The sequence below is a fragment of the Lissotriton helveticus genome, chromosome 2_1, assembly GCF_964261635.1.
Source record: "Lissotriton helveticus chromosome 2_1, aLisHel1.1, whole genome shotgun sequence".
Taxonomy (NCBI): Eukaryota; Metazoa; Chordata; class Amphibia; order Caudata; family Salamandridae; genus Lissotriton; species Lissotriton helveticus.
This window is the reverse complement of record NC_136059.1, coordinates 1002246080-1002260454: the sequence shown is the minus strand read 5'-3', so window position 1 is coordinate 1002260454 and position 14375 is coordinate 1002246080. Positions and strand designations below refer to the sequence as shown.

Here is a 14375-nt window from a genome sequence, read left to right as displayed (position 1 = left end):
TCCTGCGTCCGGGGCTCTAACAGCCGAGAGACTCGGGGTGTCTCAGGGCCACTCCGATGTGATAAGGGGGCAAAGGCTCTATTGGGGGGCAGAGGATACACAGGGTGAGAGGGACCTTTCGGGGCGGACTGCGGACACGGGGGTGCTCAGGCAGGAAGAGGGGTGTTTGCGCTGCAGAAGGCCCCATAATGTGCCTGCCGTACACTGTGCCAGAGCTGCAGAGAAGTCTCGGGGTGCGGGCGTGGGGGTGCACCAGGGGTTACCCGACCAGTGGCAATGGTGTTGAGGGTTTTACCTGCGAGAGGGAACGGATATCTGGGCGCGGTAGGGACAGGCAGCGGCTGCGGAGCTCGGAGTTCAGACTGTGGCCAGACTCGGGAGCTCAGTTGTTCCCGCAACAGAGCCGGCAGATGGTGTTGGTAAGGCGGCGGCTGTAGGGTGGATTATCCTGCCTTCTCGGTAACAGAGGCTGGCATTGGTAGAGACTGCATATGGGACACCCAATTGGCTGCAAGACCATGACTTGAGGATGAGCGAGTCCAAGGAGCGGGGACAATAACAAGCGAAGTGCTCAAAGTCCACCAGCGGGGACTGACCAGCCGAACGAGCATCTTTGGACCGAGCTGGGTCGGAAGCGGCCCGTAAACTCGTTGAGGGCAGACAGTGCCTATAGGAGCCTCGGTCTTGAGATTGATATCGCGTGGGCTGGAGAGGGCTGCGGCCGGGTGTACAGATGCGATCATACTGGGGAATAAGCGCACAACCATAACCTGAATCGCACATAAACACTTCTTTCGTTTACTTTTTTATTTATTTATTTAATGCGTTTTTATATAGCGCAGACTTTACCCGAAGGTGTCAGAGCGCTTCACAATAGGAACAGTAGTGAAACATGAGGACAAGATAAACTGCATGCGCATTCACAAAAAGCGGGAGAGGTGCCTCCACACGTCCACGTTTCGCCGATGTGAGGCAGAAATGCCTCGGAGAAACCACTACCATTTTCATGATTGGGGGCGTGTTTTCGTTCTCTCCCCTTCCCATTGGATGGAAGGTAAAATTCCAGCAAATGGGAAGAGGAAAGAACGAAAACAAAAAAGAAGAGAAAAAACACGTCCCGAATCGCATAAAGACGGGGCTTGATCATAGTGACGCCCCTCTCCTCCAATGGCTGGCCAGCATTTACTAGCCCAGCCAATGGAGAAGAGGGGCGGGTTCAAGCCCCGTACTAAGAATCATTAAATCTCTGACCGAGACTGCGCAAGCGCAGCCTACGGTCCTCGACCTAAAAAAGGAGATGCCTCCATCACCTCCAATTAAAGACCCATCAGCCTGATTGATAACTTGCAAAAGATTTTTGCCAGACAAGTTCTGGACAAACTCTAGGACTGGATAGATGACAAATGCGATACTGTCCTTATACCAAGCAGGTTCTCGATCTAAAATAAGCACATGCGACCAGGCCTTCGGATTTACCCAACTAATATGGAAATATGTGCTCCTAAAAAAACAGAAACTCTATGTAGCATTTGTCGATCTGAGAGCAGCTTTTGATTTAGTACCGCGTGATCTGCTATGGGAAAGAATTCTTGATTTAGGTGTTTCAGTAGATCTGGTAACCTTGGTAGCCAGATTACACAAGGACAACAATGCTCAGGTCAGTTGGGGGAAAAGCGGTGAATTGACAGAGAGGATACCAATACAGCGTGGGGTGCGGCCACACTATTTACTATGTTTATTAATGGTGTGGCGAACAGATTGCTGATTGTAGGAATGATTCTCCCACCATGAATGGCGCGAAAGTCCCAATCCTGCTCTTTGTAGATGAGTCTTTACTTATATCCACAACTCCCGTGGGGTTACAAATTTTAGTGGATAGATTTTTAGACTCCTGCAGGGACAGGAGTTTGGGACTTAGGGGCATATTATGCAAAAAGGGATGCAAAAATGGACCGCCCACCATAAGGGCTGGGGTCCCGTGGGGGACATTAGGATGTGCCCGCGACACTGGCGGGCGCATCCCGCATGTTTAGCAGCAGCCCGAAGTGCTAAAAATGCACATCATGCAGTTCAGTGCACAATGTGACAGGCACTGCACTGTGCCTGCCACGTTGTGTATTGAAATGCAGGGGGGTACCATAGGTACCCCCCCATGTGCACCCTCCACCCCCCAGAATCCATGGGGGCCCGCAACGGGCCCACAAGTGATTTCCGCCTGCCTTACCATGGCGGCGTTGTTGCCACGGAAAGGCATGTCCCCGCCATTATGCTAATATGTATGGCGGTGTCTCCCAGACACCGCCACCATGTTAGCAGCTTTTCCGCCCGGTCGACTCTTTGACCGGGCGGAAAACCGGCAGACGGTCTTTCTGTCCGCCAGGCCCCCCCCCGATGGTAATGTGGTGGGGGGAGATTTCAGTGTGGGCGGAGGTTTTCTGCGGGCGGATGGCGATCCGTCGCAATCATAATGGAACCCTTAATGTTGTTAAAACAAAATATATGGTGCTTGGGAAAGTGCGGGGGGACTACGTGAGATTAGGATTGTTCGCGAACCTCTCGAACGGGTACACATTTTTTAATACCTTATGATAAGACTGAGTGACTCACTTAGCTGGGAACAACAGGTAGACAAGAGTTACCTTGTCCTATGCCAGAGGTCTAAATCAATATTGAGATTCCACAAACAGTCATATACTCAATACTTAACTCCAGCACAGGAAGCCTATTGTGCTAAAGCTCAAAGTGAAGCCTTGTGCAGAGCAGAAATACGGGGCCACACTAATATAAACAAATTAACGACGTGTGAAAATATTTCTGTAAATTCACTTATTTTGATACCCATTACTACACCATTGGTTCCTGTGGTTTGTGACCCAGGTATGAAGAGAGTAGGTGACATGGCTTCATTGAAACCATTAATTTACTGGCTGCGTATGTGGACAACTCCTCAGCTTTTTGATTATTGTAACTCTATGAGGGAGGTATTGATGACCAGGTGTGCCCAAAACTACCGTGGGTCAAACACATCGCAGATTGGTGTAAATCAATGAATATGTTGGATCTATGGGAATGCCCAGAGAAGGCCACTAGACGTGTTCTACTGAGACTAAAAGCCAGGTATTGGCCGGTGGTGGGGGAGCGTTATGCTACTACATCAGCCAATGGCCAATTAACAACGCAATTTTTAAATGCCAAGCAAAGTCCGCAATTTGAATCCTTTTTGGATCAAATCACATCCCCCCTTGCCAAAAGTTTATACGTTAGATTCAGATATGGCAATTTGCTCCTAAAGCTCCCCAGAAATGAGGCTACAGGATTATCAACAGATCTATGTACTGCCTGTGCTAGAGCAAAATAGACCGAAGAACATGTAATTTTCTTTTGCCCTAAATACCACCTGACACGCAGGAGGTGGATAAGACCTATCTGCTTAAATCTTAGAGCCAGGCAATGTCAGATAGCATGTAGAATTTTTTAAACTGACACATCAGGGCCACTAGTCTTCGGGGTTAGTCGCTTTTTGCTTTCCTTCTGGATAATTCGCCAGAAGCTTTTACCCTAGGCCGCATTGAGAAAATAATCTCACTTGACTGTGATATGTTGCCTAATAGAATCAATGTACTGTGTACTGTATATAAGCTTCTTTTTAATATTGTTGTATGTGGCTTGGCTCTTTAGCTGGGAGGTTGCTATACTAAAGCTCGCCCTTTATGCCTTTTAATCCATGTTTTTATTTCGACCACTTTTTACTGCATATTTTAAATGTAGCCTTTTGAAACTTATTCTTTTGTTTTAGACTTTAAATTGATGAATGTTTGTATCTCTTTATACTTTGATGGTTTAAACAACTAAATAAAGTTATTCTACTTTAGTAATTAAAACTTTACCAGCCATGAACAATTTTTGAAAAAAGGGAAACAAATAAAACCTAAACTGTGTTCACACAATGAAAATTAACAAAAAACACAGAAAAAAGCAAGGATGTTTTCTGCAAAAATGGAGGGTGTGTATATGTAAGGTGTTAAATAAAAATATCCAGACCGTGCTGGTGGTATCGATTAGAGCAATGGCACCCATAAGCTAATGTAATTATAAAAAACTATATGAATACATCACAATATTATAATGAGGAGCGTTTAGCGAACCTGCAGGGAATAAAAAAACATAGCATCAAAAGTGGGTATCGTCTAACACGATCGGGTTAATGGCATGGCATCACTTAGAAACTGCATGCAGTATCCATGCAGCAGATGAAACAGGCACGGAAAACGTGTGGAATTTTTTCTGTGTGGATAAATGAATTTTGGAATGGATCCTGATTACTTGGTCCCAAGGAATTTCAAGGTTCAGGCCCCGTATGTGGGTGTTTTAAATAAATATCCACACTTCCTAAGGAGACAGCAGGCCTGTCTGGAAATGCTTGTGTACTGAAAGAAATGTGCACTGGAATTACCATGATTCTCGTACAAATGTCAATACTTAAAAATACTTAGGGGCCAATTCTGATATTGGTCGGAAAAGCTCTGAACGGGATTTGGATTCTCCGAATCCCATTTGGAACCTATGTTTCCAACCAAATCAGATAAATTTTCGACCGACTAATTGGAAAAATGTTCCACTCAAACCTACGGCTGGATATGGTAACTAGGAGCGGTTGTATTTTCCAGACTATCCTATAAAGTAATATAATATTCCAAAACAAGCGATAATCATTACATTTTGCAGCTAATACCAAGTCTTGCCAGTTTTTGTCTGCGTAGTCACGCTTAGCTTTGGTTAGTGCAGCTTTGTATCATTTGCGAGCCAGGGCTAACTCAGGCTGGCTGTTTCAATTACATTATTGTACTGAATTCCATATTCATAGTCTACAACCTCATATATATATCCCTTATTTTCATAGATGACATTAGTGCTGTTTTGTTAATTTTCACTGTTTCAGTTCATCCCACCAGATGCACATCATATTTTTGTCCTCCTAAGAATATTTCTTATTCATTTAATATGTTTCATCACCATGGTTGGAGTGTTAGAGATAGGCTCATGCCAGCAATTATCTTTTGAAGCCCCAGCATTTCACTTTCAGACCTTTAGATTACATTTCAAGATGGAGCTGCTGTATCTAAATTATAGAAATCATGTTTTCATTTCCAGGTCATGACTCCTACATAGGCATTTCAGACTTGAAGTTAGGCCATGCCCTCCTTTAGCACGGCCACATCTTGGCCCACAGACAATCTGTTTCGGGAGCACCGGGTAAGCCACTTTCTAGCAACCTGCACACCTTTGATGTAAAGCTTGTGGGCTGTATATACTTAGTAAATACCAATACTTTTCTTTATATTTATTTTACAGTTTCCGTCGGTCCTCATCTTTTTCGGTCCAGTTTAATCTGAGAGATTTTAGTCCCTTCGGACTAATAACCGATAATTATGGGCTAATTAGTAAGTAGTTAGGAATTATTCTTCCACTAAGTCAGCATCGGAATGCTTCCCGCTCTGCACTTTTGACGCGAGCATGATTTGAGTCATTGCTTTCTATGCGGTGATCACACTAAGCAGACCCTTTGACATGTATTACAGACTTGGTTGTCATCTGAATCATTACCCCATAAATAGTGACTGCATTAAGAAGCCTTTTATGTAATGGATTCTATATTTGGCAATTGGTGGTGGTTTGTTGTCGATTTCTTCTGTTTGGGCCCAGGGTCTGAGTCACTATCACTTTGTTATAGGAATTTGCCATCCATCTGAGTTGCTTGATCATGCCCTGTGGTGATGACTGCGTTCCCCTCGCTATTTCATCAGCACTCTGTATCACTTACAGATTTGACTTATTTATCTCCAGATAAGATATGCAATTCCTTTTGGTATTGATAGTACAAAGAAACCCCTGTAATAATTGATGCATTATCACCCTATGCATTATCTTGAATTTTTATACATATTTCCTACTTCCTTTGTTCATCATTTTAAGGACATCATTCCATTCGTGAATTCCTGCATTGTTATATCAGCTAACGTTTCACAGCTGGGTTCCCATAATTAGTCATTCAGAAGTATTAGGCCTCCTTACTTTTGGGTTGGTGTATGTCCTTTGTACAGCAATTGCATGGCTAATGATATCCTGGGCATACACTCGAGAGGCAACTTAGAGATACTTTTAGCAAAGAGGGTTCGATTCACACTTTTTCGGGATGCAGAACGTTGATCATTTATATTTTTTATAGTTATGAATTCCCCACTATCTCCTTTCATGAAAAAGAGCACGATGATGGGGCCTTCTTTCTCCAAGGCTACACACCTACTAGTGTTACTGGTCACTCATAATTGTTTTTAAATTGAAGTAGAAATTGTGTTGCAGGCATGTCATATATGTAGATCAACTGTTTTTAGGTCCTTTTTCAGATATTGGTGTGACGGCTTCCTGATGAAGACAGCAATGTCGAAACGCACATAGTGAATATGTGAATTTATCTTCAAGCCCTCCACAATATGATCCATGTTTGTGTGTCAATATGGAAATAGTAAATATAATTTATTGTCTTTAACTGTATATAAGAAAAATCTATGTGAATTGGAGTTATTATCCCTTTTGTTGCAATTTGACTAAAATGGTTTTATTATTTACCATTTTGAAGTATCAATTTATTGTTAAGAACAACTTTTTAAACTGTTGTTAATTAATTGTCACATTTGTTTTAGTGCTTTTCCCAATATGGTATAAATAAATAATTAAACAATTATAGATGTGATTTTGAATACAAAAACAAGTGTGTCCACGTTCATCTTTAATTAGCATAACATTGTTATATGTCCATTCCATGTCTATATGCCCACAGACGTATGTAAAAAAATGTCTTGTTCACAAATATTTTCAAATTGTTAGTTGTTTTTCCCTACTCTTGGCAAGTTATTTGAATGCAGGGGGGCCCTTTTTCCTAAATTAAAACCTAGAGTAGTGCCATATATGCTTAGTATTCAGGCAAATTGAAATGCCCCCACTTCCATGGCCTGTACCTGGAGAGTTGGCAGGCAAGGTAATAGTGAGATATTTGTTAAGAATAATGTTAGAGGAATTCTTGGTTTCCTGATATCAAATTATAGCTGCTTTAAGGCTAGCAAGCAAAGCAAATTTTTGTTCTGATATGCCAGCCACGTTCCAGGAAATTCCGCTAAGGCCTATAATAGAGTTAGAAACCGTATCTGGGGGAGAGTGGTTGCCTATGATGTATGATTTAGCCAGCCATTTCGCGTTCTGAAGGTTCCTCTGCTGTTGTTGCCACAGAGAAATCCTCTGAAGTAGAAACAAATACAGATCTCCCAGCGGGGGATACAGTCATTAGGTCATTCTGTAGTTAAGGCACTTCTTATGGCCTCGCCCTGATTAGTATCAGATTTATTATTCACAATGTAGTTCTTATACGAAAATTGTGTTACCACATCAATGCCTATACTCAAAAAGTAATCACAATTTACCATAACAAGGCTAGCTATAACCTCTGATAGAAATGTTACCCTTCTATGCAATCCCATATGGGAGTGGAAAATATAAACTGCCAGGACATCACTACTTTTTACTGATGCCAGCAGGTTGATCTCCATAAACAATTTTATATAGAAAGATCTATTCACTGCCCACACACTCTCATCAAACAATGGCATACAATCTAAAGTGGAGAAGGTATTCATCAAGGAGTCATTACACTTTTTTGAGACAGTATTTTGAGGGTTGGTTTTCAAAATAAGAAACTTTTTTGAGCTGGATACAAACTTTAGTATTTGAGGGTTTAACAGAGCTGCATAAGGATTCAATCTTCTCAAGAGTTAGTGGGTATTGAGTGCAGAGGTTGAGTAGATGTCTGGAAGGGGCCCCTTAAGATGGTTAACTACGGGTGAGAGGGAGAGCTGTTAATGGGGGCAGAAGACCCACTGGATCTGCTATTCCTGTGTCTGCATCTGTAGGGATAGTGGCATTTTCCTGGACCTTCCATATATTGCTTTGTCAAACTTTCCTACTCCTTTTCTGGGGTCAAGACTTTCCGATCTTTGTTGTGGCTAGAATAACCTTACTGGGTGGTTCCGAAGTACAACTGGGAATTTATCTCTACATTGAGCTCATCTTTTGCAGTTTCAGACAACTTCTCAGGAAGATAGAGTATACAGGAGTCAGTATGACTGATTCACTGTGATGGTTACTACTACTACACACTGGCTCTTTAAACATAAATCTAAACGATGGTAAGTATAGTTTTGTAAAGAAAAGGGTCCCTTACTGTACCACACCATACTTTGAGGGAATTCCCTCTTTGTATGTGTTCTGTAGAAAAAGGGGGAAAAGGAAAATACATGAAAACAGTTCACCTTAGTACAACTGTCTCAGGAAAGTGCATAATTTTGGCAAAAAATCCCTATTGGCAATTGTTTGTAGATAGAGATTTGCATCAAAACTATGAGTGGTTGCATGTGAATGCCAATTCACCATCCATGGAATGCCCCCTTAATAATTCAATGCAAAACTTGATTTGCATTGGAATGTAAGTGACTGATTAGGATGGGACCGCCCGACAGGCTTTCGGCGGTCGCATCACAGGCATGCCTATATTTTGCATTGTGGCGGGGGCTATTGGCTGCAGCACCTGCTGCAATGCAAAAAAGGGACACTTTACATATCCCTGCACTATGTGGCAGGCACCATCATGTGTCTGCCACATGGTGCAGAGATGTGTAGGGGTCACCATGGGTGCCTCCCAGTGTCCACAGCATAGGGCCAGGAAAGAAGGGAGGCCCGCTACTGGTCTCCAAAGTCCCGTTCCACCTGCATGTTCATGGCGGGTTAATCGCCATGAGCAGGCGGGCAGAAAGGGACATTGTAATCCCTATGGCGGTGCCTGGTATGCACGCCACCATTGCAGGGGATAGGAGACCCTCCATCGCACCAGCAGGCTCAAGGAGCCAGTCGGATGCTTGGCGGTAGGGCTTTCTGACTGCTAACAAACCGCCCATCATCCTAATGTGGCGGACTGGAAACTTGCTTAGGATGGCGGTGAGACGGCCACCGACGGGCTGTCAATGCTGGTCTCACTGCCAGCCTAATCAGGCCCTAAATTAGTAAACCCCACTAGTAGACTTTGAGTTGGGTTTGGCTAAGAAACGTTACACAAGCCTTTAACAAAATCTTGGAAAATCTGAGCCTTAATTTCTACGCAAAAGTGGTAATACAATGTAAGAAGTGCCCACTGTATATTTTCTATTGATTTATTAATTTTCAGACTATAACTATTGAAATAGTTTAAGTCTTTGGCTCTAGGAAACAGCAGTAAAGCCTTTGAGTTCTGTGCAATTGTCTTGAACAGCATGGCTTTCTTAACCTGACATGCACAAGTAAATGGTGATCAGACAAGCCAGTGAGAGTGTTGTCTGGTGAGACCAAATTATAGTATTCAGGTTTTGATGGATAGAAATATGTAACTGGGACAGTAGCAGACACCACACTTCAGTTATTTTTGCTTTATTAATCCACAACTTGAGGCACAGGAAAAAATGGTTTGATCAGAATCGTACAATTTTTTGTCAAATAGTGATAGCACTTGCCATTAGCAATTTGTCTCACTTTTGATTGTGCAGTTTGTATAGTGTTTTGAGGAAACCATTATAAATGTTGGAGAGAAATACAGAGCATGATGCTGTCAAGAAAAATTGTGTGTTCCTTATTTCTAAAGTTTAGAATACTGAATACAACACCCACTTAAAAAAATGTGTAAATGTATATACGGCCTTTGTGATGTTAGTCACTTAAAGAAATGAATAAAGAACCTAATAAATGATTTGATACTTACTCATCATGATTTATTTGATAAAAGTTCAGTAAGACGGTTGTTCTCCTTGGTATAAAATATCCATTTAAAACGGTGTCTTCAATTGTACTGAAAAACAAAGTGTGCAGTACAATAAAAGCATAGGTGCAAGTAGTGCAATAAAAACCTATAAAGTCTGTAATCTACTTCTGAGAGTAAAAAATATGACCCGAAGCAACACAATACCCCACATCCAAATATTTTAGCAAATGTATGCATAGATGCATTCATTTAGCAGCAGCGCCTATTACAAAAAAAGCACTGCCAAAGCCAATAGGTTTCACATTTATACAACATATGTATCCCCGTCAGAAATGTGAAACTTGTTGGCTAGACAAATGTTTATTGGAGTATATGAAAAGCTAAGAAAAAATCTATCTGCAATTACCTTATAAAGCAAGTAAACATTATTTGCTTAAAACCAACTTCTAGTAGCAGCTATTCATTTGGCGCAACAGCAGCTTTCCCTCAGCACTATAATCTCCTGTGAGGACATCTGGCCTGTCTTAAATTCAACGGCAATCCTCAATTTCATGTAAGGACATCTGTCCTGAATATGGTTCAATTGCAGCTTTCCAACTACATCTTCCATCAGACTCTGTCCTACACACACTTTCCCACCCAGCCCACCTTGAACTATGCTTTCCTGACAGTGAGTGGAAATGTACTTTCAAGATGGTTGGCACTGCTGCACTTCTGCTGTAGCAGAAGGCCTTGATGGAAGTAGTAGTCAAGCCAGACACCAGTGTTAGCCATCTTGCTTTCCAGCTACACTACACTCCCCTATAAAGACATATGTGGGTTGTGCAGCGCATCTGAAGCTTTCTAGCTACACTCCACTCCCCGATAAAGAGATATGTGGGCTGTGCAGTGCATCTGCAACTTTCAAACTTCAATTGGCGCTAAAAAGAGGCTGTGAGGTTCTGGGTCAAGGGCAGAGCTACCAGCAGCAAGGTCAAAACCTTCCAAATTCAGACAAAAGAAAGACAGTCCTTTTAAATTGTTTTCCTGAGACTGATGTCTCCTAGTCAAGACAAACATGTTAGCACTCTTACACAAGTGCTGACAAAAGCAGCTCTACATCACAGCACATTTAGTTAACGCTTGTCGCTTGTGTAATATGGAATGGAAAAAAAATAATTTACTTCAAACTAAACGTTTGAACAAGAGCAGAGTATAGCAAACTGATTCCATACTATTACACCATATATTTTTTCTATTTAGCTACTGTTAAGTGGAAAACAATTGACTAAGGGACTGACTTAGATTTCGGCAGATGGGTTACTCCGTCACAAATGCAACTGCTGTATTATGACTACATTAGACTGAATGGTACTTGTAATATGTTGGGCGGGATATCCGCCACGTTGTGGTGGAGTAACTTGTTCACAGAAATCTAAAACATGCCCTAAATTAGAGTCAAATACAGTTTAGCTCAGTTCTTTTTATTTAACAAAAATTGTGTAAAACCAATTTGTATTTTTTTTAAGTAATTGAAGGGATAGAAATTATTTGGTAAACCCCATATTACACTTTCAAAATGCTGCATACATAATACATGCTTAAAACATGTTTAAAAATAGTTTCACAATCAATTTTCTACATTTTTGCCCTGGAGCAAAAATCCTTCTATCATAATAATTGCAGAAAACTGTTATTCTAAATCACAGATGCAACAGACATTTGCAAACAGATGTATAACGTTTTGCACCAGACCAAAGTTTAGTGGTACATCTCATAGTCTCAACTACTTACAGGCCACTCTCAGTTTGTACTAGAGATCTGTGATCCTTAGTAATCTGTTTATGCACCTTGACGATATATATATTTTCAAAGTACTTAGATGTGGATGATAGATATATAGATAGATAGATGATAGATAGATAGATAGATAGATAGATAGATAGATAGATAGATAGATAGATAGATAGATAGATAGATAGATAAGACGTTTATTGTTTCAAGTTATTTAGAGCAATCACAATACAAAAACCGCAATCAAGATAAAACAATTCATAGCTTAGTCATTCAATTAATATAGCAGCACTCGACTCTGTCAGAAGCCAAGTCCACTAAAGTGCAAGATGCAATGCTGATCACATAAACCCAATAAGACTAACTCATGAAACAGAAATAAACCAACTCCATCTACTATTTTTATTTTTTTTGTCGGAAGTAATAACCTGCACTATAGACATAAGATTTGTGGAAAGTTAGAAATGGGGGTCTCTAGTTGGCAATGGCATGCACCTTTGTCCAAATAGGGACTCTTGCTTCTAGTGAGGGAAAGGGGGATACACTCCTCAATAACCCCTGCTCACCCCCTTGTAGCTTGGCACAAGCAGACAGGCTTATCTTAGAGGAAGTGTGTAAAGCATTTGTGAACACATACAGTAATACAGTGAAAAAACTACAAATGGACACCACACGAGAATAAGTCATCTTTACTAGACTTAACACAAGATCAATCGTAAGAATGGAAGCAATAGCTTAGTTCAAAGGAGATGGTAAATGCGATACTTTACTCTCAAAGTACCGTGGATGAGTCACGAAAAACAAACAAAAGGGTTGCAGGGAAGGTGATGCGTTGGTTCCTTGCTTCGGGGGAGGTGATGCGTTGGTTCCTTACTGCAGCGCAAGGGAGGTGATGCGTTGGTTCCTTACCGGAGAGGAGGTGCTGCATCGGTTTCTTACTGCATTACGGCTGCAATGCTACAAGATGGTGCCTCAATGCGATGCGATGATCTTGTGCAATGCAACAAAATGGCTTCTTGGATGGGATAATGTGGATGCAATGCATGCATGCCTGATGGACGTGCTGTGAAATCGATGAACTTTGGTGCGACAGGCACTGCGACGCGCTTCTCCGGTGATGCAAGGGCACCCTCTGCGGTGGCGGCACGCTTCTCCGGTGATTCGATACACTTCGTCTGCGATGTGACGGCGAACAGTGGTTGTCGCACGCTTCTTCGGTGATGCGACAGCAATTGCTGCGGCGGTGACACGCTTCTCCTCGTTGCGTCGTGCTTCCAGCTCCCAGCAACACACAGTCTCTCAGAGGGCCCAAACAACAGCAGGCTCCTCACTGCAGGTAGAATTCCCAGCTAGGAAATTCAGGGGGAGCTGGTGGTGAAGTCTTTGTGTCCTGAGACTTCAGAACAGGAGGCAAGCTCAACTTCAAGCCCTTGGAGATCTTCCACGAGATGATTAAAGTACACACAATGTTCCTTTTCTCCTTTCCTTGGCAATAAAGTAACTACTGCAGGCCTAACTCAAACAATCACTTTTGCAGGGGCAGTCTCCTCCTTCAGTTTCCTTGGTTCTTCTCCTTGGCAAAGGTTTGTCTTTATTCCCAGAAGTGATCTACAGGTCTGGGGTCTGGGCCCCAATATTTATACTACTAAATATATTGTTCTCTGGAGGCAAAGAGTATCTGTACCTAGTCAAAACTGGTGCTGTCCTCCCTGGTGCAGATTCCTGGCAGGAGGTGGAGACAGCATTGTTAAAAGCAGACAAGGCCCAGGTCGCTGAAAAGAAATCTCCTTTCCCTACTCTCTATTCTATGTAGCTTCAAGCAAGTGAAAGGACTTCTCCTCCCCTACTCTCCATTCAACCCAGGTCCTATTCAGCCCAGCCCCATCAGACTGCTGGAGCCAAATCCCTCTCCAGCCCCCTGTCACTCACAAACCTGACATGCAATACACAAACATAGCAGAGGCATACTGGATGGTTAGGCAAGAAAATACACACTTTCTAAAAGTGGTATTTTCAAACACAGAATGTAAAAATCACCCACACTAAAAGATGTATTTTAGCATTCTGAGTTCAAGCATACTTGACTCGTTTTTCTACCTGGTTCCCTGGGTCAGTTAGGATTATAAGATGTTATAATCAAACTGCCCATTCTGGACTATGGGAACAGGTAGCCACACACATATCAGGGCATGTCCTACCTTTCACATACAATGCACCCTGCCCATAGGGGTGACTAACTTGTAGAAAAGGGAAGGTTTAGGGACTGGCAAGTGGGTGCACTTGCCAAGTCGACATGGCAGTTCCACCCCTCACACAGGCTCTGCAATGGCAGGCCTGAGCCACATTTTACAAGCTGCTCCTGTGGGTGGCACAATAAGTGCTGCAAGCCCACCCTCAGCATTTGATTTACATGCCCTTAGCACACATGGTGCACTGTACAAGGGTCTGAGAAGTAAATCAAATAATCCAATCATGGAGTCACTAATCCATTACAAGAATGTACAATAGAGAGCATATGCACTTTAGCACTGATCAGCGGTGAAAAAGTGCCCAGAGTCAGAAAACCACCAACATCAGGTCAGAAAAAAATACAGGAGGAAGGCAAAAAGTTCAGGGATGACCCTGCAAAAAGTGCCAAGTCCAGCATGGATTACCCCAAAAAACGATACTGAACAATAAACAAATTAGTATTACTAGGTACGGCAGACAAGACCCTCCAACAGCATCTCTGCAACTTTATCCGATAACATGAGCATAGATTCCCATG

The 14375-nt window shown here is 42.3% G+C and overlaps 1 protein-coding gene across 1 annotated transcript in view; it reads right to left on the bottom strand.

Annotated features, from left to right (window-relative positions):
- The window catches only part of LOC144818397 (cytochrome P450 1A4-like), a 222650-nt gene that overhangs the window by 70556 nt on the left and 137719 nt on the right, over positions 1-14375 (bottom strand). Inside the window, exon 6 of the mRNA XM_078675767.1 lies at positions 9836-9922. Coding sequence (XP_078531893.1) covers positions 9836-9922 — 87 coding nt within the window. The remainder of the gene's footprint in view (positions 1-9835; positions 9923-14375) is intronic.